Source organism: Protopterus annectens, chromosome 12.part0 (genome assembly GCF_019279795.1).
Source record: "Protopterus annectens isolate FY-2018-M chromosome 12.part0, PAN1.0, whole genome shotgun sequence".
NCBI classification, from domain to species: Eukaryota; Metazoa; Chordata; order Ceratodontiformes; family Protopteridae; genus Protopterus; species Protopterus annectens.
In genome coordinates this window covers 1,226,757,067-1,226,784,544 of record NC_056746.1, presented here as the reverse complement: position 1 = coordinate 1,226,784,544, position 27,478 = coordinate 1,226,757,067, and the positions used below count along the sequence as shown (strand labels likewise).

The window sequence follows — 27,478 nt, the reverse complement described above, 5'->3', positions numbered from 1 at the left end:
TTGTCTCCCTATTATTTCTGGGTTTGTCCGGACTTCTTGTTTTGAGAGATTGAGAGGTATGATGTTAATTCATGATGTTCCTATGAATGACAATAATTATATTGTATTTTAGCCACAAGATGGGTACCGTATTGTGCAGCATTTCCAGTACATCGGCTGGCCTGCATACAGAGATACACCGCCATCCAAACGTTCCATTCTGAAATTAGTGAGGCAGCTCGAGAAATGGCAGGAGCAGTACGACGGAGGGGATGGAAGGACAGTTGTCCACTGCCTGTATGTACATATCAACAGTCTGAAATTAAATGTTATCTGCTATATTGTATAATTACTGTACAGGTAAATATCTATATTTTAAATTATGCAGTCGTTACTGTTCTGCATATGACCATAAACTTTTCTCTACCTCCCTTGTGTAACAAGAGTCAGTATGGGAGAATTGCTGATCTGCTATGGACAATTTTCTATGGACTAGTAATGTCACACAAAGAGAAATTAAGATGCATTTTCTAAAGGACTAAATGGGGTCCTACAGTGACACGTCTCATTACAGTTTGCATATCTAAATTTTTGTGTTGTACTGTATTTTTTAAATTATTTTTTTTAGATTTTTTTTTTCTTTTTAAGGCAGCTGAGAGAATGCCTAATTATAGGACAGTGAGTTCAGTCAATGAGCTGCTGATAACACACATGAGTTAGGGAACAGGCAGAATGAAATCTTCAAAACAATGGATGCTGCCCACTGGGAAAAGGAAACAAACTAATATAATAAATGCTTTGTAAAGAGCTGTGTAGCTACAGTAGAATACAGGGGGCTGAAAAAAATTAATGCCTATTCAAAGTCAATACACGGATGGTATTTTATATAAAATAAACTCTTCAGAATTTACTAGACACAGAGCCACTTTCAGTTTATGTTGAGAAGTTTTTGAGACCAGTCATTAATTTGAATCAGGTGGTTTTAAGGGAATCGAAACAGTTTTTGTTAGACCTCTATGAATGTACTAGAGGTATTATTGATGTTGAAGATGTTATTAATGCAAAACTATGGTAAGACAGAATAATGCATGACAGCAATTTAATAAAATAAATGAATAAAAACTAATTTTCACATATAAATCACTTTTTCACTTTATCTCGAACTTACATATTTCCCCAGGTTGCTTAGATGGTTTTCATTTTTTGAGGGACTGGACAAGTGGGGCTTACTAGTCTGTGGAGTAGTACATGATTTACATGAAAAGTAGTTTATATGAGAAAACTAATATTCATTCAATTATTTTATTAAAATGTTGTTGGGAGCTATTCTGCCTTTGTATCATGTTATGTAAGAAAGAGAAGAAAGTGTGCTGGGTCTGATAGCGCCCGGGCATTCAAATCCATTGCAAGACAAGTGTAATCATTTGCCTTTTTTTTTTTTTTTTTTTTTTTTATGCTTCTCCATATTTAAAGAGGTCTATTTTCACCTCTGTGAAAACATATTTTAAAAGTTGACTTGTGTAAGGAGAGGGTTTAATAGTTTTTGTAATTATATGGTTTTGGATGAGGGCTTTTCAAAGCTTGGATTTGCATCTGCTGTTTTCAGTGTGCAAGACAGGTCTTCATGGAAATTGAATGGGTCTTACCTGTATGTTTGTACTGCACTGGAAATTTGTCATTGCCTTCATTCAAAAGTTTCTGGATTTGCAATATCGTAAATAATTTTAAAGGAATCAGGGGTAATGGTAAGTGTTGGGTGGAAAAAAGAGGTTCTCTGACAAACAATAGTGTTTTGTCATGGAATGTTGTAGGTCTAACCCACTGATTCATAAGAGCAGGGATTTCACTTGCATTAAATAAGCAAACCACATTTTGTATTACTCCAATATATACTAGACACTTTGATCACAAAGCATACCCCACCTGTGTTGTTAGACAAAAACAGACAACAGAGGCAGATATAGCACTCTTAAGGGGAAATGAAGGAAGAAAAAAATTCCTCCATCAGATGGTCTTTATTTTTTAGTGCGGCTTACTTTTCTGTGGGCTGGAACCATATTGTCTACCTGAGATAGGAACTTAGTAGCTCATGACTTCATAAAGTCTCTTTAATAGCTATTAATAAATAGTTATTTATGATTGGTATGAAAGTCTTGTGTAAAACTATATTGTTGCCCATATTATTATATACTTCCTTCTCATATAGATACCATTCTTATACAAAGATTAACAAAATACTAATCTCCAAATAACATATTTTAGTTCATAAAATTATAAAATGTTATTAAAGTATTCTGTCCCAAATGCTGGAAAAATTAGCACCAATTCATACTGATTGAGATTATACACCTGATCACTCACTCATTCATCTATATCTTTCTTAAATACTAATAGGCATTTAGACTTTTGTATGTATGTTTGTTCCAAATAGTTTCAATATTCAGAGTGATTTATAATCCACATAATCTAGTTTTATTTTTCCACTCATACTTTTTTTATTTTCTATTTATTTAACATTTTTTACACCTGGAGTTTCCGACTGCGACAGAGCCCATTTTCAGCAGAGGTCTGGGGAGAAAGGCTCCATAGGTAGTTACACAAATATAGACATGTAATACAATTAGAAACATACCAGAAAACTTGCATTGGAACACATTGAGTAAAATATGACATCCATCGATCTACATGATATATGATACAAAAGAGTAGCAAGCAGAAGGTTAAACATTAATACATTAATACGTATAATTACAATCAATAGTTGAACATATAGGCACTAGCTTGGTGTGTAGCTTTGACAGTGGACTTATTCCATAAAGTGATAGTGCAGAATACAAGTGGAATAAGGAAGAGTCTGAAGGTGAGGGGAAATGGTCGGTGGAGCAAGTATTAGAAAAGATAGCAAAGCAGTGCTAATGGATGTGAGGAGAAGGAGCTGATAAATCAAGGTAAGGTATAATAGCTGAGGAGGAAAAGGGGGTATGGAAAATGAAGAGAGGGAGTGAGCCAGTATAAATAAATACATGATAAGGATATACTATGGTATGAAAGCGGTGCAGTTAGGTGTAAATAAATTAGTAAAACGAGGAAGATTTACTCAGGGCTAGTGCATGGGCAAAGACATTTATTTTTGAACAAGTTCCTAAATAGGATTTTAAATTGAGTTGTGTTGTCAGAGGTTCTTCAGTTTTAAACAAGATTTTTCTGTCTTAGTTATATACAAGTTATTGTAGTGTGAGAGCACTCATTGGTGTACTCGAGTGGTGTTTTTTTTTGTTGTCAGAGGTTATGAAAGGATGTGATATAGTATTCCAAACTTCAGAGATATAGCTAGAGTAAAGAGAGTCACTAGAAACATTGTTGGTTTTGGAAGCTTGTAATAGGGATTTATTTGTGGATCAGAAGACTAAAGTGTTGGTCTAGGGTTTAAGCAATTGCTGAAGTGATGAGCCTTTTCTGGTTGGGGAACGACTCTGTAGGCAGTAAGAAGTTGAATGTAGGTTAGGTAATGGAGTAATTCCAGCCAGTTCAGTTATCATGAGGTAGAGCACTGGTGAGGCCTGTAGGGGAGTTGATAGTGAATTTAGCAATTTTATTGTAGCAGGTTTCTAGTTTGGTCAGATCAGTTTTCTTTAGATTTGTGATGATAGGGGAGGCATAAATTAGGGTGGAGAGTAGGAGAGTTCTGGGGATTGCTTGTCTTGTAGTGCTAGTGAAGAAGGGCTTGAGACTGTATACAGTCCCTAGTTTTGAGTTTGTCTTTTTAATAATCTGAGATAGATGTAAATCAAATTTTAGATTACTGTCTAATTGCACACCTAGTCATTTGTTTTGGCCTACTGTTGATATTATGGTATTATTGGAAAATACTAGTTGGAATGTTGTTGTGAGTTTGCATGCTTTATTGGGGTGGAAGAGTATGGGTTTAGTTTAGGATGGATGCAGGATTAGTTGTAAGTCTGATAACCAGGTTTTAACAGCTAAAAAGGACTGTTGCATTTTAGCTTTGATTTCTTTTATGGTAGGTACAGCACAGAAGACAGTGATGTCATCAGCATATTAGACAATGGAAGCTAGAGAAGTGGTTGTATGAAACCTGTTGGTGAATATACTAAAAAGTAGAGGGCCTACAACTGATCCTTGGTGAATGCCATGGTAACTGGTAAAAGGGAAGAGAGATCATGTTGCCATTTGACAGACTGTTGATAGTTAAGTAACTAGGGAACCATGAAAGTGAGGACTGACTAAGTTTTAGTAGGGCAGTTTTTAATGAGAAATATTATCAAATGCTTTGGATAGCTCCAAGCAGATGGAGGATACCAGATTCCCATCATTTCTATGTTGGTTGATAGTATTGGTAAAGCTGAACAGGGCAGTTGTAGTGCTAGGATATGGGCAGAAACCATATTGTGTGCTAGAAAGGAGGTTATTAGGTCGAAGGTTTTTGAAAAAACTGCATATGAATACTTTTTTTTAAGACTTTGGATAGGGGTAATAAGATTGCAGTGTGTCTCTAGTTGGAGAATTTGATAGAGGTGCCACCTTTGTGATGAGAGATTGCATATGATATTTTCCAGATTAGAGGAATGTGTTGCTCAGTTGTAGGAGTTAGACTCGAGACCGAATAAGAGATGGCTTCAGCTGCTAGTTTTAAGAAATCAGAGGGCAGGTTATCAACTGAAAGGTTGTTGGCTTTAATTTAGAAAGTAATTTTTTTATGGTGCAAGTCTGGACAGCTTTGTCTTTGGGTATAGTTGGAATAGTTGGAGGTGCACTGCAGTGGGTCTTTGTAATTGACTGTATAGTATTTGTGAAGAAATAGTTAATTGTGCAGCTATGCTACTGTTATTGTTAGTGGTTGATGGGGTAGGAGTAGATGACTGGCCTGGATGAAGGAGTTTATTTATGGCAGACCAGAATTTTTAGGACTGCTCTTGCTGTATAGTTCTATAGTATGATTTTTTTCTTGATTGACCTGGGGTTTGGCTTTATTTTAAAGATGTTTATAGTGGTACTTCCAATTATTATGTTTGTAAGTGTTAATACTTTTATCTATTTCCAGATTTAGCATCACCTGCATGTAACTCATTTTAATGCATTATAAGCCAAAATAAATTTCATCCTGAAATAACAATAATGGATTGAAAAATGATTTAAATGTTGATATCTTACTTCATAATTATGACTTGACTGTGACGTGATCCTGTTGCTAATTGTTCTTTGAGTGGATCCAAGTCTGTTCAACTGAGACTTACTCTGTGAATAACAATATTATATTCCAAAGTAGGTATTCATTTTTATACAACTCTACTAGATATATATATTTTCATAAGTAAATATATCCATTAATATTCCTAATTGTCCAATTGCTTTAAACCCCAGTAAGTCCACGTCTGGAAAATTGTTAATGTTTCTTTTAATATCTGTTGCTCAACATACATAATATTATACATATTTAAACTGAACTTAATACCAAATTTATCATTCCATTTTGCCATCTTAGCCAAGTGTTTATCGATATCACTCAAATCATTCTTGCTTGTAACTGTAAAATTGAGTTTAGAATCATTAGCACAGCTATTTAACTAACATTCTTCACATTTAGGAATTGCAGCAAAAACTGTATTAAAAAGCAGCAGACCCAGAAATGATAGTTGTGGAATGCTAATTATTATTTGTTACAGGTATGATGAATACCCTTTGTATTACTACAGGTTGTGCACCCCCAGTAATCCAGATGATTATCCAGTTTATTAAGTATGGTGTATATTTATCCCTGATTGAAACTTAATATATTCTTGTATGAAGTAGCATATCATGTCAAATTGAAAAATATTACTACTGTTGGTATCCCTTAATCAACTCTAGCTGTTATTTGATCTTCAAATTTTATTAGATTTCTTAGGATAAATGTACCGTTAATAAAGCCATGCTGATTAAGATCAAATAAGTTGTGCTCTAGTTTATTCTGTTCCATTTTTCTAATACACATCATTCAAAATACTTCCCTAAGATGGAAGTTAGACTAACTAGTCTATAATTCAAAATCTGTGTAGCTTTACCTTTTTATATATTGGAGTTATACTTCATTCTTTCCAAGAATGTAGCACATTACCAGTTTTCTATAACATGTTAAATATACACATCATTTTTACTTCTGTATGTGAATTTATTAACAGAAGGCAGGTATCTGTTATGGGTCCAAAGATTTGTTTTGATGCAGCTTCGTTAATGATATTTCTACAGTGATGTTCATTATTACTGGGCATTCTTGATAAGATACATCTGGCTGAAGCTTGGTAATGAGATCTTTTTTTTTTACCTACATTGGTGCAGTATTAGTTAAATTCATTAAATCCGTTTGCAATTAAATTAGGATCCCTAATTGTATCTGCAGGAACTACAAGATAAATAATTGGGTTGCTATATTTGGTTTTTGGAAATTATTGTACTTATAATATGCCTTTTTATTGTTTGTGTTAGTTGCTAACTTTACTTCATATCCTGTCCTTGTCTTGTTTAGTTCTATATTGAGGTCTACTAATTTTATTAAGTGTAGATTTATTAAACACTTGTTTGATATTTTTTGAAAATCTGAAATTATCCCATCTTCTTTCAATAAAGATTTCTAAGCCTTTTTACTCCACCAGTAAAGACATTTATTTATTTTTTGTTTATGTTCTACCACTTTTATTTTCATACAGTTTGAGTATACCCTGTAAAATAGTATATCCATAGCTATTGACTCCTGAGTTTATTAATTCATTCAAATTTACATTACTCACATCCCCTCTAATCATGTTGTAGCATTTTTTTCATTGGTATGTATTTTATATATTCTTAAAGTGCTTCTGTAACTTCTTAAATCACATGTTATCTTAAATCCAGTGTTATTGAACTGTGATCAGACCTTTCTAAAGGCATAGATACTTTAACATTCTCTAACAAATCAACATCATTTGTAGTAATTAAAGCTAATAGTTTATCTTTTCTAGTGGGTGGCCATAGTGGTGCAGAGGTTAGTGTTGCCACCTCACAGCAAGAGGTTCTCTGGTTTGATCCTCGGCTGGGGTGCCTTCTGTGCGGAGTCTGCATGTACTCCCTGTGGTCGCGTGGGTTTCCTCCAGGTGCTCATGTTTCCTCCCACATCCCAAAGACATGCTGTAGGTGGATTGGACCCTCTAAATTGGCCCTAGGTGTGAGTGCATGTGTGTGTGCCTTCTGTGGAAGGTTGGGCTGGCAACTCGATACTGTAAAACTCCACTGCCAATCATGAGCAAACCAGGTGAACTGCTGTGGTGACCCCTAACCAGGAAATGCTGAAAGGAGAAGAAGTTTATCATTTCTAGTATTACCTTGAACTAAATGAGTCAACAGATGAACCCATGGATCAATAAGCTGCTGTGAGTTACTATTTTACGATCTTAGGTTCTTTCCTTTTAAAGCTTGGTACTTGAAATCTCCCAACAGTATTTTTTTTTTTAAGTTAATAATATATCTAAGTACTATTAGCACTAATTCTGTCTTTGATTGTTCATACCTGCTGTACAATAACAGGTTAATAGTCTGAGGACATCCTAAAAACCTTGCAAATCAATAATTAAAGTTTTAGTAGAACCATTTATAAAACACAGTGTTGACTCATGTATAAGTATTAGAATATAAACACCTCTTAAACAATTGTATTATTTGTACCCGGAAAGCATTAAATCTGATGAATTCCATGATTCTATTCTAACTCTATGTCTCATTATGTATAATAGCTTCAGACTCATTATATTTATTTACAATATTCTGTGTATTATAAAATAACCCTTTAAAACATTATTAATTCCTGAATGTTATCTTTGCATCTGTGTATACCTCTTGAAAAAGGAGAAATGTAATCAGACATTTTCCAGTTACTTATCCATTTCTGTAGCAGCTCAAGTGTATGTGATCATTTACAAATATCCTTGATTCATATAGATAATCTGCCCAATTAGTTTATAGATCTGTCTTATCAATGATATACAATTGGTGTAGCCAAGTAATATATAAGTAAGCCTTTGTGAATATGTAATCATTCCATCATGGAGTTGAATTATTTCACTAAAAGTTTGTTTCTAATAACTCTATAGTATTTAATAATCCTTGTTCATGTGATCAAATTTACCTCAAATATTTGTTCCTGCATGTATTAATATTTTATTATATTTTATTGTTCCCCATAGTATTTCTGGAAATAGTGTTGGAAAGTCAATGAATCTGCATCAGGAGAGTTGTGATGCAGTAACCTTTTTTTATTTGTTCTTATTGAAATGCTGATTTATTACCATGTTCATTTATCTGATTATGTGCTTTTGGCGTTAGAAATACTTAAACATATTTTAGGTTTTTTTTTAGATAAGCATTGGAGAACCAATTTATATTTTTGTTAAGGGGAAATGTATGTGCTCCCTTCATTTTGGTGAATGTCCATTTGGTCAACAGATATAATGGACAGTGCTTAATACTGAAGTAATGGATAGCTGAACAGTCAAAATGTCAAAGAATGTTTTGTTGTGAAAGGTCAACGGGATCAGAAGGGGTGAAAGGGGTTTTGCATGTGTGGGTGTGTATATGTGTGTGTGTGTGTGTGTGTGTGTGTGTGTGTGTGTGTGTGTGTGTGTGTGTGAGTCAAGTTTGGGGTCAGGGATATGTGAGGGGATAGGTTTTGTACGTTTGTGTGTGTGGGTGTATTTATTTTAGGATTAGGGTATGGGTTAGGTAAGGGGATAGATGTATTGTATGCGTGTCTATGTGTGTCTTGTGTAGTGGCAATGTTACAGGAAGTTCTTTTCTTAAGGTAAGGTATAGGATTATTATTGGGGTAAAGGGCAGCATTACAGATAAGGTTAGTACCCATTACTAAGATGGTGCAGGAAGGCAAAGTGAACCATAAAGTTGAGCAATATCAAAGTTACTGTCAGCAGTCAGAAGTCATTGACATTTGGACTCAAATAACAATCCTCAGGTATGATAATTCATAAAACTATACATAGTAAAAGTGGCAGAGTGTATATTATCCCCAAGGAAATATATAAATCCTTTGCTATTATTTGTAGACTCATAGAACACAATTTGACAAACTGCAAGGACCATTTAAGTCATTCAGAATTGTCTCAGGAGCAAGAATAGTCTATTGTAGCCTTCATTACTGCAGAAGTAGAACAGGTAGAATCATTGCTTCCTTGAACTACATTTATTGTTACTTTTTTATTTTAGGGTAGAGAAACCACAAATTATGTAAGATTATTTGAGTTATTGCTGACAAAGGTAGAACATTATTTTTCCATTCCAATTTGACATTATACTTATAAGCAAAAATATACTTTCTTTTTATGATGTTATTGGTAATGTAGATGCATTCTTTCCACATATGTGTAAAATTGTTCTGCATTAAGTTTATGTGAATATTGTTATCTTTGTTTATGTGAACAGTTTTATGTTGGAGCACAGTTATAAACAGAAATGAAAAAAAAAGGATTATAGCATTAATAATTTATTGCAAATTGTAGTCATGTTGTTTATGCTGAATGAGCGGTAGCGTTGTCGCCTCACAGCAAGAGGTTCTCCCGTTCGATTCTCAGTTGGAGTGGCTTCTATGTGGAGTCAGCATGTCCTCCCCATGGTTGAGTGGCATTCGAAAGCCACGTGTGAATGGGTGTGCCTTCGTTGAAGGTTGGGCGTCGGGCTGGCACTTCGGCACCGTAAAAATCGACTGCCAATCATTAGCAGACCAGAGTTCCGCTGTGGTGACCTCTAACTGGGAAAAGCTGAAAGAAAAACAGCAACAGCAACAACTTCTCAGTTATTTATCTATAGTTAGAAAAAGTTTACCCTAAAAAAGTTGACTGAAATGGACAGAATAAAATGCTGACACCCCTTTGGGTATGTTGCAAGGCACAACCTTGGACCATGTAAAATATAACTAATATTTTTTTCAGGGGGCAAGCTCCCTAACACCATTTTCTAATTATATATACCAACTCTGAATTTGCCCACTCCTAGAAGAAGGAGCAAATTCCACAATCCCAGAGACTGTCAGTCTTGCATACCTATTAACCCCATGTTTTGTCAACCAATATGTGTCATCAAAATAGATGTCAATGTTTGGTCAGCTCGGTTAATAAAAGTGCCACCATATACATGCACTCATCTATTTATCTATAGCTCTAGCTATATATATATATATATATATATATATATATATATATATATATATACATAAATATATATATATATAGATGTATGTGTGTGTGTGTACTATATTTAAACACAGATATATATGGAAAGAGAGAGAAATTGTATATAATTTTACAATAAGGTCATGTAACATCAGAAAGAGAGTAAATCAGTGCAGGGATGTAGAAGTTGGGTGAACGTAAGTGGACTTGCTTGTTTTCAATAATCAGATAAGGATGGGTTTTGAAATGCAGCACCATGGACACATAAAACTGCAGTTTGAACTTCTGAAATCAGATAATAAACCAGCATCAGATTCATTTGTAGAGTAAATATCATACTGTTAAGAAAAAGAATTACAAAGTCATAGCAGATTTTTAATGGTATGTAAATTGAGGACATCAGAATATGTTTTATTATACGACAAAAATCAAATAAAACATCTAAGGTAATAAATTATTTGAAGTCAACTTTCAGTTTGCTCATCCCATTTTGTTCTTTTTACTTCTCTCTCTTTTCTTTTCTTTTTTTCCAAAACACATCCTTTTACACTTGATTGTCCTTAATTCTCCTTCTTTTGTCGACTATAACACTCACTGTCTCAAGTTAAATTTTATCTCCTTCTCTGCATGTTGTTTTCATTTATCTTTCCAGCTTTATTTTCTCTTTTCTTACCTTTCCTATAGCACATCCTCATTTTCCCTCTGTCGGCCTACCAGCTCACATTTCAGATGCTTGTCGATCGTTTCGATACTGCATTGAGTACCGCTTTTATTGTTTCACCTTATATTTTGTACTTTTCATTATCATTTTCCGTTTAACTTAGTATAATTTCAGATCATTTCAGTGTTTTATATCATATTGCATTGTTGTTTTAATTGTATTGTACATTATATATGTCTTTCTTTGCTTCTTTTATACTTTGCACTACTTTTCATGACTCTGCATTGTTTTATAATGCTCAACAAGTGTAATCAATTGTAAAATGCATTTTTTATTGGAACATTTCTTCCCGAACTTCCACTGAAAAGTTAAACTTAGGTAGGCTAAGCTGGAAAACAACTGCCAATCAATAAATAAATAAATAGATGTATATAACATTAAAGCAGAATGAGATGAAGTACTGGAATGATATATTTTTTTTCAGCTTACATATCTTAATAAAATTAGTTATCTCATTTCCACAAATACTGCACTTTTTATTATTGCCAAAAAAAGGCAACCTGCACATTTTTCAATATTTCTTAAACTACTGTAAGGATGGGCAACTATAAACAACCTAAAAAAGGTTCTTCCGATTTTAATTGCCTGCAAGATGAATATATCATGGTTATACCATAGTTACTGAAATGAACAAAAGTATTTAAAAATTATATTACAGCATACATATGAGGCTGGATTCAGAAATTGTACTGCTAGCAGAAAGCCCTAGCATAGGTGCTACTGGTGGTGGTAGCTTTTCCTGATTCAGAGGCAGAACCACTGCAGTGACCCTACACCATATATGTGACTGAGCAATATGTTAATGACGCATTCCTGTGCAGACGTCTGTGCTAACTAGCTATTTGCTGTCCTCCAGTAGTGTTTGTGGTAAGACACTTATGTAGCCAAGTGATTTGCTTCTCTGTTAAGTTAGCTCATCTCAAAAAGTTAATTAACTCAGCCAAAATTTTATGTTCACCTTTTGCTATGATTTGGTGATCACAAAAGAAATAAGTGGCATGGTGTGTGTGTGTGTGTGTGTGTGTGTGTGTGTGTGTGTGTGTGTGTGTGTGTGTGTGTGTGTGTGTGTGTGTGTGTGTGTGTGCACATGGCTGCATGTAAGAGGGTATGCAAAGGGAGGATTGGTTTTAAATCTGTTTGTGTGTGTGTGTGTGTGTGTGTGTGTGTGTGTGTGTGTGTGTGTGTGTGTGCTTGTGCATTTCTCTTTCTCTTTCAATGTAAATGTGTCAATGTGTGCAGGGGGAGGGGGTTGTCATATCTGTAAACTCTGCTAAACTAACAAGCGAATCCTGCAATATTGTGAGCAATTGACACCAGAGATAATCTTTAAATATTACCCTAAGCCATTTAAAAGTTGAGGAAAGGTCTTTATCTCTGTACCCTTCACAAAGAAAACAGACCATTAACCATGCAGCGCTGAAATGTTCTATATGCTATCACTAGACCCAAAAAGGTAATGTAAAATGAATAAAAAAAACATAGTCTAAAGCTTAAAACTCTGCTGAGAGCAATACATGCAACACATCAACATAACTAGATATCACTAGACACCAAGGAAAATATTGAAATAGTACCATAAAGCACATAAAAATAAGACTGGGGTAAAAAGCAATCAAACACTTCACCTTTTGTGCAGAAAGCAAAATCTTCACCAAGGAGAGCTTTATTCCTCTGTGCAAAAAGAAGACTTCAAGTCACACATCTCTTGTATCCTAAAGTATTTTCTGAACAGTAAGAGTATGAAACGCTGTCTGTCATTATCGGCTGACTCTAACAGTCTGAGTATTCTAAAAAATCAGGGATATGCTAGTGCGATTTGGGGTGCAGCTGTGTGTGGTGTTGGTGGGAAGACTGATGTATTTTTATACAGATATGCTGAAGACTTCCAGAAAGAACCAGGAGGAGCATTAGATGATACTGTTAAATATTACTCTGACTAACTTAAAAAAATGACTAGAGCACCAGTTCTGGCATCACAGTGTGTTTTCTGAACACTGGGAAGAATGAGTCTGTAATGTATGGCATTATTACCTGATCAAAATCAGTTGTGATTTATGTAGGGCAAGAAAACAATAAGAAGCTACAGCAGGAGCATTCTGTAAACCAAGGGATGGTAAGAGGTATGTGTGTGTGTGCTCGTGTGTGTGTATATGTGTTTATGTTTGTGTGTTTAAACGTGTGTATGTGCATCATGCAGTGAATGATGAATGCATGGCTTGACTTTAGTAATTATAGCAGGAAAGTGTTGATTAGCACAAGTGGAAACACTATGTGATTCAGAGATGTACAAATTAGCCATACATGAGCTTTTTCCTCATTGTGGTTAATGAATCTCTGAGTAATACTTCCAGTACTTGCAGAAGCAGCCCATTTTGGTTGCAATTCATAATGCCCATAGCAGGGTTTTTCATGAATCTCAGGGATGGCTTCAAAGGAAAACAAACATTATTAAATTTTAAGTGTATTTTATGCTACCAGCTTTTGGGAAAACTAGGAAAACATTTTAACAAGTATATTGATTTTGCTACAACTCATCTCTCTCTCTGGTCTTCAGAGCTAGACATGTTGAGTATTATTAATTATTGCATCCATACTAAATTCCCATCGATCGGCTAGAGCGATCATCTTCCACAATGCATTTAAATATTTTCAGTTTCATTAGCTGTACTCAGCATATCTACATTTTTACAGTTGTAGTCACACTGTTTAGTCAGATAACATAAAAAAACAAAGTGGATTAATTTGCAGATGAAATGCAAGTCATATTTTGTAGTTGACTCGTTTTACATCAGTTGACAAAAGGAGAAAATATTTTATCATATCAAATAAATGTATATGCCATTAATATACTGCAACATCATATGATTATGTTACGATACAAAAAATTGTTCAGTATGCATATCTCTGTTAAAATGATTTATTTTATGCATAGAAATATTACAGTTTTTGTTATTGTGCCAAAAATAAAACATAAAATAACTATGAAGACATGCATCTAGAGCATTTTTCCTCTGATATCCACTGAAAATTGGCTCGTTCCAAGTTAGACTTTCCCAGTAAACAAATGTCAAAAATAAATAAAACAAATCTACAACTCCTCTATGTGTCTTAAATTAAAAGTAATTATTTGAAAATAAGCGATAGTAGACTACTGCTATTAAAAAGTTCTTAAGAATTCTATTTTCTGCAAAATGAGTGCTTTTTGTAGTTATTTCATATTTGATGGAAGGTATATAAATAGGTTTTTGAGAGCAGTTTCCTTAAATACCAAGTGCCCAAATCACAAATAATGTGCTTTACACACACTTATTAAGTGGACGCTAGATAAGAAGTCAAAAAACAAAGAAAAGAGTGAACAAATTAAGATATATAAGTTTGGGAGGCTTGCCTGACCATGTGTTTATAGAAGGATTTTTCAACTGTTTGGTATTTTCAACATTTATGTTTGGCAATGTGGTCACCTGGCATCTAGTCAGTCAAGGTTCCGTAGTGGATCCTTACAGAAATGGACAACTATTTAAAAATCAGTTTACAACACATATGGTTTCAATCTACACACCAGTTCTGTTTTTATTTCAAAACTATTTAAATTTCTTTAATGTAACTAGTAATAGAATAAACCCATAAAACATTTAGGCAGAGTTATTAATTATTGTATGCCTCATAATTGTAAATGTATAATATACAACTCTAAGCAAAAATAACACTTATCTCTCAGACTCATTCAGCATATTTTTCTAATAAATATTTTAATTGGCTGTTCCTGCAAATATCATTTTAAACTTGTTTTTTCTTGATTTGGGGTTAGAACATTGAATGAATTGTAAAATGGATAACCATCTAGCTCCAAAATTTCTCATTGTAGAACATCTTATATTCTAATTCACATCTGTGCTGACTTTAAAAGGAGCTGCAATTTCAGAAACCAATCTTCTTTACAACTGTTTAAACTGATGAATGTTAGCATCACAAAGAATATTAACTTCAATAATTATTACAGTATATTGGTTCTACTATAAAATATCAAAAAGCACAACCCTGACTTTCAAAAATGCCAAAAAATTATACCTGAAATACAGAAGGGTGAAAAATATCAAATTTAAGCATTTAAACTTGTATATAAATCTCCATAGTCAACCAGTTTGAAGAAGGGATAAATTTCCACACTGTTTATTCACTTGATTTCAATTAGTCACATCAGAAAGAAAACCACATTATGTAACTTTTGGTTCTGAAATTAAAGTAAGGCTTTCAGCCAATGAAGATATTTCAGCCATGTTCAAGAATTTAAAGACATTTTAAATATAAAGGTTCATTTTGAAACATCTTATTGAAGCTGATCTTGTCTTGAAAAAAACATGGAAAATATCCATAACTTGGAAGTAGAATTTGAAGGCTTAGACAGATGATTCCTATCATTTAAGGATGCTGCCATTTTTTTATTCATATTTTTTACTGTCAATATTTCTGTTTTCAATTTGGTTCTGAAACTTCTATGTCAGACTATCTTAATAAGTTGAGTTAAGAAATTCATCCCCAGCTTGATGGTCAGTCTAGGAATTTCATACATACAAAACATTGTAGACTTGAGCTAAGTATCTTATGTTGAGTTTAACTGTCATGTTTCAGTGTTTTCACTTTTACTCTCTGCTATCGTAATTAGTCAGTAAAGCATTCAGGACTTTCTGTTCAATATTACTAATTTATCCTATTCTATATTCAACTTAAGAAGAAGAAACCTCTTTTATAGAGTATTTATATACACCAAAACTTCTTTTTTGTTGGAGAATATTGTTTTCAATTTGGCATTATTTCTGAAAATGCAGCAGAAAATGCCTCTGGTAATGAAATAGTTGTTACACTGAACATTTTGTTTGATATTTGTCTTTCGTTTTTGGTAGAAATTAGAGGCCTGGAAATCAGTGAAGATTTAAATTTTTTACTGAATATTTGCAGTGGCAGTGTGAAGTAACAGAATTATTATCATAACTATGGAGTAATGTATGTTTTGCATAGGTCGCAAAGTTAAACTGCTACTGAAGAAATTGATGTTTCTATTGAAGACTAACATGGGAAACATGTGTGAGACATTCATACATATGGCAATGAGATGTACATCTATTGTTTTGATCAGTAATTATCTTAAATTATATAGTGATAGCTCGTTAGTATTCAAAAATGTACACACTGATTGGTCAGTCAAATCAGCATATCCATGGTAAATCAAGCATATAGCAATAGAAAAAAGTTCAGCCAATGAAGTACCATTGAGCTGTAAGACTTTCTATTGGCATATGCTTAGAGAGCAGAGCAAAATATAAGAAAAATCATGTGCATTCTGAAAAACTAAACACACAGAAATGTGCCTGGTTTTCCTTGTACTTCTGCCACTCATCTTGTGCATATTGAATAAGACAATGAGGCTGGGTGTTCATTTAAGTAGTTTATTAAACACAAACACATCAGGATGGAGAATGGTAACATTAGACTTAAACAAACTGACTGACTACTACACATATGTATGCTTACACCTTGGCTGCTTAGTACAAAATGGCACTGTAGCTTGCACATGTTCAGTACTTACCATGTATCTGGAACTATGTCTGGAAATATGACCTGATCTTGTAAATTAATATTTTGGACTGGGTTTAGCAACAGGGACAATCACTGGGAAATATTCTGCTTTAGGACTCTTGAGGATATTCTCAGGAACAGAAATATCTGCTGGAATATCCTCTGGTAACTAGAACATTGTACATTACAAGCAAGATGTTGAAACACTGGCTCAAGCACCAGTAATAAATTCTTCCGATTCTACTGAAATTCCAGTCCCTGCGATTCCGCAATGTACAATCTCAGCACTTGACACAAACTTTTCACAAATCCAATCTGATCAAAACCTTTTGTCTGCATCCTCACTATTGCCCCTTCTTTTAATGGATTGAGTAGTTTGTTGGTCTTGTCATAGTAGGACTTCTGGGACAAAAGCTTTTTCAAGAAATGAGCTTTCACTGCTTTGTTGTTTTTAGCACATGGAACCAACAAATTGCTACTGATTGGTAATGTGGTTCTGGTTTCTGAACATCATACTATCTTAAAGTAGGTAGACTGGCAATTTTCTGTTTCAAGACATCAAATGCTTTTTGGTTTTATTCTTACCAGGACCAGATTATATCTTTGGGTGTTAGCTCTCTGAGTGGTGCTGAAAATTGACTCAAATCTGGAATAAACTTGCCCAAATAGTTGACCATGTCAAGAAAATGTTGCATGGCTTGGACATTGTCTGGAGTTGGCATATCAAGAATCGCTGTTTGCTTGGAAGGATCTGGTCATAAGCCTGAAGTGGTAAACAAATGACCAACATAAATAAATTCCTGTAGCCTGAATTTGCATTTCTGAGGATTCCACTTAAGATTCACATCACAAACTCTTTACAGAACTTTCTTGAGGTTTCTATCATGTTCGACTTCACCATTGCCTTCTACTAGAATATCATCTACTATAACAGCACATGAATAGCCAGAAAAATATTTGCTACATTGCACATTGAATGACTTCACTGGCAGAATTTATTCCAAATGGCATTCTCAAAAATCTGTACCTTCTAAATGGTGTACTGAAAGTGGTAAGCAATGAAGATATTGGTCAAGCTAAAATTACCAAAATTAACTTTTTGCGTCTAAGACAGAAAAACAGTGGCATTTGGCATGACAGCAGCAACTTCTTTGACTGTACACATTGGGTGAGGAGGTCATTTTAGCCCTTTGTTCAAGTCTCTTGGGTCAATACATATTCTAATATAATCTAAACTTTTCTTATGAGCTACCACCATGGAGGTTACTCATTCACTTGGTTCTTCGACTGGACAAATTACTCCTTGTTGCACCAATCTGTCTAACTCAGCCTTGACTCTATTCTGAATTCTACTGGAACTTTCAGTGCTGGTCTGATAACTGGGCTTACCTGAGGGTCTAACTTCATGGAGTACACAACTGGGAGTTTGCCTAGTTTGTCTTCAAAAACATTAGCATATTTAAAAAAAAATAGTCTGAGTGAAATTTGAGCTGTTATCCATCAAGCTTACATGGTAGACTTCCTTATTAAGTGAAAGCAGTCCCATTTTCAAACTGTCTCTGAGGCCTAATAATGACTGTACGTGCCTTTTGACTACCTAAAACTCCAAGTCATTGCTGTTTCCAGCAGAGTAACATGAAAGCACTACTGAGCCTTTGGTCTGAATTTCTTCACCAACATAAACAACAAGTTTCACAAGCTTTGCCAGATAAAGCTTTTCACCAGCATTTACTTAAGTAAATGTTTCTGCTGACGTAACATTGCACTTTGAACCAGTATCAGCTTTGAGCTCTACAGGTCTCCCATTAATCAGAACACTACAAAATACGTTATTATTTTCCCACAATTCTACTACATTCATTGTTTCACCAAGCCCAGACACACCATCAACATAAAAAGTAGGGTCACAGCTTTCTAGTTGAGCAACATGCCTCACTGAATGTTTTCTTTTAATAAAAGTATAAGCCTCATTTGATTTACAAAGCCTTTTGAAATGATTACACTTTTTACGTTTGTGGCACTGCTGACCAAAAGCTAAGAATTTTCTCTTTTAGGTTCATGATTACCTTCACAATTACGACAGTTGACTATGAGGCTATCTACAGATTTTGCTGAGTCACCGCTGTGCTTCACTGAGCATGTTCTGGATTTTACTGGAGATGCCCTGGAACTTGCTAGAAGGGCTCTGGGTTTCACAGAAACTGCCCCACCCTTGGGCCTGTATGTCTTAACCAAGTGCTGCATAGTATTAACATTAGCAGTAGAATATGCCACGAGCGTGCTTTTTCTCATTTGTAAGCATATTTGTGTGCTTTTCTGTAAATTCATATAGCTTGCATATCTCTATGGCCTTATTCAAAGTTAAATCACTGTCTCAAAGCATAATCTTACTCACTGCACCATCTTTAATACCATAGACAAGCCTGTTTTTTATCACCTCATCTCTCAAATCATCAAATACGCATGTTTTTGCCTTGGTTCTCAAGTCAGTTATATATGCTGCAAAAGTTTCATCAGGCTTTTGATCCCTTGTGTAAAATACATGCCTTTCCATTGTGATATTTGTTTGGGGGTTACACATTTCTTTAAATTTGCATTTTAAACCCTAGGGGGTCTTCCTGCATTTCAGCCGCTACCACTATATGGTGGACTTCCTCTCTCCTGCAAACACATCTGGTGCATACAAAAATGAATGCTGTTTTTCGTTGACTTCTGAAACAGTTAAATTAAGCAGAATGAATGTCTTTATACATGTGTCTTTATCAAAAAAAGCAGCCTGTATGAAAATATCATACTCTTGCTCAAACGCTCTCCGGTTTTCAGCAACATTATTATTAAATGCAAGTGAAGCAGGTCTATGAAAATTCTCCCATGCCAGCAAAATGCCCTTGTAATTATGTATGAACATGCACACACACCAGGTGCTTTTAATAACATTCAAATGTACAAAATCCCATTGAAATGACTGTGCTCTGAGAAATAACTCTACTGTAATACTGCACACGCTTGCTTAACACTTTGCACACCGGATACTTGAAATATCTTTAGTTAACATGAAAAAGTAGTACATATAAAAAAAATATATATAGTTTTCCTCCTCTTTATACATTTTATATGATTCGTATATTGTTTCAAATGATTCTATAATTATTTTGAATATTTTTATCAATATGTCACAGTTTCAGACATTTTGTTTAATTAGACATTCATTCTGAATGTTCTCAGCACTTTGTTTTATATTCATCGAGTAAAAAATAATTTAAGTAAGTTATAATACTTGGAATTTGTTTCTGATCTGTTTGCGAGTCGTCTGAGTAGTAAGGATGATACACCCCTGTATATTCCTCCAACTTTAAGTGTGCACTGCATGGTTTTGACTCTGGATCTCATTCTGCACCATGTTGCTTGTCTTGTGTATATTGAATAAGATGATGAGTCTGGTTATTCATTTAAGTAGTTTATTACACATAAACACATCAGGATGGAGAACAGTAAAATTAAACTTAAACAAGCAAACTAACTGACTGACTTCTACACACATGCACGCTTATACTTTAGTTTCTCACTACAAAACGGCACTCTTGCTTGCACGTGCTCAGTCCTTAATATGCATGTGCCTGCTGACTGCAAAGCTCCTTAAAGGTATATCACACACACTGATCTACTGTTCTGCACTGTTCCTCCTAAAAAAAGTCTGTTCCTCATAATTTGTTTTCTAACAAGCAACTGGGGAGTAAAGACATTAAATAGTGACAGAAAGATTTGGGGTTCATATCCTTTTGAAAATGTATACTAAACCAATCCTAATAAATCCTTATTCCAGGAACTTTCTAGGTTTGTAAAATCAATATTTAAAACCCGTGCTGTCCAGTTTTCTTGCATTTTGTAAAAAAAAAAAAAAATAGCAACGGAGATTTTTTTTTTTTGCCTCCTGCACTGTACTGATGTATTGTACTAGTATGGGAAAGCAACTCCAGTATGCATGTACAGTACATCAGCAAGTGAAGAAGAACACAGAGGAACATTACAGAGATATTATGTAAGAAGCTAAGCAATTTCATTTTTAAATAATGCTATTGTATAGCAGTAATAGCCCATCACCCACGGTTGGCTTTATTTAATCTTTCTGTCTTTGTCCTCAAGATCAAACCACATTATGCATGGGTAAATCCTATGATACCCGCAGCCAGTCATGGCTCATTGGTAAAATATTCAGTGTCTTTGCTTTTTGACTTATGTGTATGTACTACTTCACATCTGAGACTGTATCTTGAGCCATGAATATGGTGTACTATATAAATCATTGTGTGACATATCTTGTCATTTGCTGTGGTGAGAACCCCACTGCAGCGATAGACTAATTAGTAAGGCACTGCTGCATCCAAACATATGTTTTCCTGTCTAAATCAAAAGTAAACTGGTTATTAAATGCAAAGATTGCAAACTATGCATAAAATGCTTTGTTTTTTGTTATTTGCATATGGTGGCCTATCTCCTTTGTTCATAATCAATGCAGTAATGTAAAGCATTGAAACCTTCATTTTGTTTATTGTAGCAAGACACAAAAACACTGATATATTATAAAAAAAACTACTAATCTAAATCTCGATCTTTTGTCTCACTCTATGGTCTTGTCCTATAATCCAAGTGTGTAGCCTTTAAGTTGAAGTTTCCAATTGCCTTGGTCATACAGTACTGAATACAAATGGAAATAGTTAAGGATCAGGAGGATCTTAAAGTGCAGACATGGGCTGCCACAGTTATTCATTTAATGAAAGTCATACCTTTATTAAAATGCGCAGTGCAGCAAAACAGAATAATTGTTGGGCGCTACTATTTGTGTATTATTAATTCTGAATTTCTTTTATTTGTTAGGAATGGTGGTGGACGTAGTGGAACTTTCTGTGCTATCTGCAGTACATGTGAGATGATACAGCAGCAAAACATTATAGACATTTTTCACACTGTAAAAACTCTACGGAATAACAAGTCCAGTATGGTTGATACCTTGGTAAGTACTGCTCATGCATATAAAAGTGCAGTTGAGGTATAACAGATCACAATTCTGTTACCTAAACTGTGCAGAAAAGAAAATCCTAGATGTTTTTATTATTACTTATACTCGGCTAACATTATAAGGTAGAAATAGAATTTCTGTAAGGATCAGTGGTTTATTTTTTATTTTATTTTTATTTATTTTATTTTATATTTGTTGACCACGCTAGTCCAACTGGATACATGTCCATTTTCAGTAGAGGCCAAGGGAGATAAGCTCCATTAAGCTAATAAAAAATACATGGTTGATAGAGATTAGCATCAATAGCTTGACTACAAAGTTTAGAAAACAATACACTACTAGATACATATTTACAGAGTAGAGGGTTTGACATTCATCATGTCGAAGGCTAAGAAAAAAGATAATGCTTGTTATACAGTTAATATTCAGAGGTATATTTTTAGAAGGACTAGGCTACAGTCAGAAAGTAAGGAAGCTTACTAATTCTACAATATCAGATTTGGGAGAGAGGTATACAGAGAATCAGCAATAGTGAGAGGTGAGGATATGGAGTGAAAGGAGTGTTAGTCTGGGTTAGTACATGGGCATAAGTGGTATATAGGTATTCAAAAACTATGTTACATTGTTATTTAATTAGTTTTTTTTATCTATTCTGTGCATACAGGATCATGGCTTACCATTTAGCGTGCAACGTTCATAACTAGTTATAAGTCATGAAACAAAGGTTTGCACTACATTTCTTTATTGGCATTACTATAAAAACTACATTTCATCAATGGAAAAAAAACATATTGGTTTAATATGTTTAATATGGTTTAATTTTTAATTTTTGTTATAGAGTATGCGTGATGCAAAAAAAAATTTTTCTAGACAGAGGTAAAAATGAACCCTTCTGACATTTTGTACTTTCTCCCTCCTGTCAACTTTAAGTTGAGGTGCAAAAAAATTCTCTGTAAGGCATTTTAAACTGTTTTCTTTACCAAGTTTATTCAGAATTCATGAAATGTTTATAGCATTTAGTAAACGTTCTCCATTAAAAGCATGCAATTATCAGCAAACAAATTAAAACTATTTATTTTACCCCATTCTTGGGCTAATTCATTAAAGGAAGAATTCTCCCTGGTGCCTTGTGTTTCTCCCCAGTGCCTTGTGTTTCTCCCCAGTGCCTTGTGTTTCTCCCCAGTGCCTTGTGTTTCTCCCCGGTGCCTTGTGTTTCTCCCTGGTGCCTTGTGTTTCTCCCCGGTGCCTTGTGTTTCTCCCCGGTGCCTTGTGTTTCTCCCCAGTGCCTTGTGTTTCTCCCCGGTGCCTTGTGTTTCTCCCTGGTGCCTTGTGTTTCTCCCCGGTGCCTTGTGTTTCTCCCCGGTGCCTTGTGTTTCTCCCCAGTGCCTTGTGTTTCTCCCCAGTGCCTTGTGTTTCTCCCCGGTGCCTTGTATTTCTCCCTGGTGCCTTGTGTTTCTCCCCGGTGCCTTGTGTTTCTCCCCGGTGCCTTGTGTTTCTCCCCAGTGCCTTGTGTTTCTCCCCGGTGCCTTGTGTTTCTCCCTGGTGCCTTGTGTTTCTCCCCAGTGCCTTGTGTTTCTCCCCAGTGCCTTGTGTTTCTCCCCAGTGCCTTGTGTTTCTCCCCGGTGCCTTGTGTTTCTCCCCAGTGCCTTGTGTTTCTCCCCGGTGCCTTGTGTTTCTCCCCGGTGCCTTGTGTTTCTCCCCAGTGCCTTGTGTTTCTCCCCGGTGCCTTGTGTTTCTCCCTGGTGCCTTGTGTTTCTCCCTGGTGCCTTGTGTTTCTCCCCAGTGCCTTGTGTTTCTCCCCAGTGCCTTGTGTTTCTCCTTGGTGCCTTGTGTTTCTCCCTGGTGCCTTGTGTTTCTCCCTGGTGCCTTGTGTTTCTCCCCAGTGCCTTGTGTTTCTCCCCAGTGCCTTGTGTTTCTCCCCAGTGCCTTGTGTTTCTCCCCAGTGCCTTGTGTTTCTCCCCAGTGCCTTGTGTTTCTCCCCGGTGCCTTGTGTTTCTCCCCGGTGCCTTGTGTTTCTCCCCAGTGCCTTGTGTTTCTCCCCAGTGCCTTGTGTTTCTCCCCGGTGCCTTGTGTTTCTCCCTGGTGCCTTGTGTTTCTCCCCAGTGCCTTGTGTTTCTCCCCAGTGCCTTGTGTTTCTCCCCAGTGCCTTGTGTTTCTCCCTGGTGCCTTGTGTTTCTCTCCAGTGCCTTGTGTTTCTCTCCAGTGCCTTGTGTTTCTCCTCCATCCTATTATGTTAAGTGCAGTTACATCACAAGAAGTTATCTTGGTGGCTTTTGTTCCCCTAACCCATGTGATGTGTGTGTGCCATTAAAACACATAAATATGGAATATTCCCTGATGTCTAATGCCCCCACCCCATGCTTGTCATGTTTAAGTGCTATTAAGACACAAATCTAAGACATCTCCCTGGTGACTATTATTTCCCCTCCTGATCCCCATTATGTGAAAGTGTCATTTTAGCATGTGAAGGCAGGATATCCCTGGTGTCTAGAATCCAACCTCTCCCATGGCTGTCAAAATATCCCTGGTGGCTTGTGCTGCTTAGGTTTTCCTCATTAGGACAGGAGCATGTGTATCTATGACTACCACCACAATCTACACCCCCATGCATATATATACACCTTCATTTCATACACCCGCACACACTTCAAACACACATGCACAGAGTCAGACACACACCCCTAGCCAAACCTCTCATTAAAGCCCCTGTGCTAGCTCCAAGCAGACACATACTCACACATAAACTGACACATGTAGCCTCTCGGGTACATTGTTTTTACAAGTTCCTAATGCTACTTTACTGCTAAACTCATCAACACTTATGTATTCTGCGGTGGATGAAAATAGCCTTTAGGCTGTGTTCATTAACTTGAACATCCAGAAGCAGCTGTGCTAATTTACACAGCCAAAATTTTCCCTGAATCACTCAGCTGCATAATTGCCTTACTGTATACAGTTCCAAGGGAGATTAAATGGTTAATTAGCATATTATTCTCCAATGGATTGTCTCATTAGAATCTAGCATGGCATGGGGGCAGACCTCCATGGTGCTATACGTTTTCATGCAAAAGCACCATGGTAGGACTATTCATAAATTCCAAAAGGTCATTGTAAGTAATGTATACCTCACAGTAATATTTACGAATTTGTTCCTGGGGGAAAGAAAAATAAACGTTATAAATAGCATTGCATGTTAATAACAAAGAATGTGTGACTATCTACTGCAAGAATTCTTCCACAGATGTTGATCAGTGACCTCTGAGTAGAGACTTTACAAGATGTGCCTGATTTCTATTTATGGCATCCAGAATAAGATGATATTTCCATCATGTGTGGTATGCCTGATGAGTTCAGTTTCTACATAAGCAGCCTTGCAAATAAAGGAAAGAAATGCAAGTCACCAAAGGATTCTGCTGCGCTCATTATTCCGTTTGCTTTCTTCAAATACTATACATAACATAAAATAAGAAATTGTTCACAACCTGCTATATTCAAATGCTGACTACATTGAAATAAACATATCTGGCAAAAAAATAAAACTTTATTTTTTTATAACTTTGTACATTTATTAATGCAATATTATAGAACTTTCATGACAAGCAGAAAACATTCTGTCCTGGTTTTCACTTATGCTTCTTGGAAATATTCAAATCGTCTACTAAACTCATGAGAAAAATGTTGCTTTTCTTTACATTATCAAATACTTCATTTATCCGTCTATTTGACAAATGATTACAAAATAGCTGTAATAATTAAAAAAAATAGACATAATAATACCTGCAAGCCAAAATATCATTATTATTCATACTGCTTTGACCTACACATTTTGTCTGCTACAACTGTAACTGACAGTTTAACTTTTAAGTCATGCTTGCTGTACATAACAGCTCACTGGCATCTCATTTCACAGTCTCTGCCACTTCTTCTTGCACACTATATCACTGTCAGCTAATGTTTGCTTCATCCCTTTCCAGATTATAAAATGGCATAATCAACTGTAAGACATAAATGAAAGAAGGCAAAAGAAAAGAGATCACATGCAGTACAGAACTGCCCAATAATATTAAGTCCCACTTATTTTTAGATACATTTTGTTCACACCACTGCAATTCTTCTTCTCCTATTCAGTATTTATCTTAGCAAAAGACCATCTTCATTTTTGTGTTCTGAGCCTACCACTGTCTTTTTACCAGAATGTAGTACTCCATCAGACAAATTACGTCTGGGTACATTTTGCCAGCACTCATCTTTTTCTGTCACTGTGTCTGATTCTCCCCAAATCTACTTCTTGTATGTTTACACTGCAATGGTAATTTAGCCTTTATGGTATCATAAGACCAAATACTTTATTTTCTCCTGCTAATAAATGTGGGGCAGCTTCGAGGAACACATTTTCGTACATTGGGGAATATCATCATAAACATTCTGTGGCCCAAGCTTTCCCTATGACTGCGATTCTTAGGGCTGAACCTTGCTTCATACACTAGAAGTTATGTATCTCTACCTTCCTCTGCTCATTCTGGGTACCACTTTCTCAATACATTGGGCATTCAGTCCTTCATTATGCATTTCCCACCTTGCTTTGCATCTGCTGAAATCGTTATAAAAAAATTCAGCTTTTTCTAAATTTTGAACCACTGTACTCTACCTTGTCATGTAACTTTAAGAAGTGCAGCCTATATCATTTTAACATTCACTCTGGTTCTATTTAGTGGACAAATTAAAGGGAATACAGACATTTCTTGCTCAAAAACAAACCAATGGTAGTCCATCCTGCTACTCATATTTTTCTACAAACCTTTGGTAGACCATTTTGAGTTGCTGCCAACCTCACTTTCAGTTTTTTATCAAGGATGCTGTGCATTTTCATGATCAAATACCTATGATATGTGCAGTATACTATATCCCTAATGAACTAAAACATCCAAATATCTAAATCAAATGCCTATGATATGTGCCCTAAACTGTATCCCAAAAGAACTAAAACATCCAAATATTTAAATCAAATGTCTATGATATGTGCCATATACTATATCCCTAAAGAACTAAAACATCTAAATATCTAAATCAAATGTCTATGATATGTGCCCTAAACTGTATCCCTAAAGAACTAAAACATCCAAATATCTAAATCAAATGTCTATGATATGTGCCCTAAACTGTATCCCTAAAGAACTAAAACATCCAAATATCTAAATCAAATGCCTATGATATGTGCCCTATACTGTATCCCTAAAGAACTAAAACATCCAAATGTCTACCATCTTGCATAAACTTCTTAGAAAATCAGTGCATACTTTCAGATTATGTATCTTATCTTTCTGAAGCTTCATCTCCCCCTTTACCAATTCCTTTATAATTTCCTGTTTTACAACTAGATTCTAAGATTCAAAGAAACTTTATTGTCATTTAGGAAACACAAGTGCTACCTAAACAAAATTTTGAGTGTCAGCTCTTTTACAGGATAAAACAAACACAAAAAGGCAGACATGATAGGTACTAAAAAATAAACAGGAACTATAGTACAAAAGTAAATATCTAGGAAGCTGATGCACATGCTTGTATACTATTATATACCATAGCTCTCAACCTTCCATGTCCAAAATGAGGAACACTAACCCTCATAATGTGGAACAAATGGGCAAAATGTAGAACACATATTAATGGCTTACTAACAACTTCAACTAGGAAGGTCATAGGATGGTTGAAATATGCTGGTTTTACTTATAAAGAAGATCTTTTAATGAATTAATATGATTAATTTCTATTTACAATGGATTTCACTTAAAAAAAATTCCTAACACTGAATGTGTGACAGAGTCTTTCAATGTCGAACTTTGAGGAACTTCAAGGAACATGAACTTTTTAAGACCCCAAATGAGGTACGTTCCTCATGATGAGGTACACTTGAGAGGTATGTTATATACACTGGGCAACACTGACTACTAGATGATTAACATATGAAAAAAAAGTACACTA

The 27,478-nt window shown here is 35.3% G+C and overlaps 1 protein-coding gene across 1 annotated transcript in view; it reads left to right on the top strand.

Moving 5' to 3' along the window:
• The window catches only part of PTPRT (protein tyrosine phosphatase receptor type T), a 3,212,182-nt gene that overhangs the window by 3,175,380 nt on the left and 9,324 nt on the right, over positions 1 to 27,478 (top strand). Inside the window, exons 36-37 of the mRNA XM_044089009.1 lie at positions 113 to 276; positions 21,358 to 21,493. Of these exons, the coding sequence (XP_043944944.1) occupies positions 113 to 276; positions 21,358 to 21,493 (300 nt within the window). The remainder of the gene's footprint in view (positions 1 to 112; positions 277 to 21,357; positions 21,494 to 27,478) is intronic.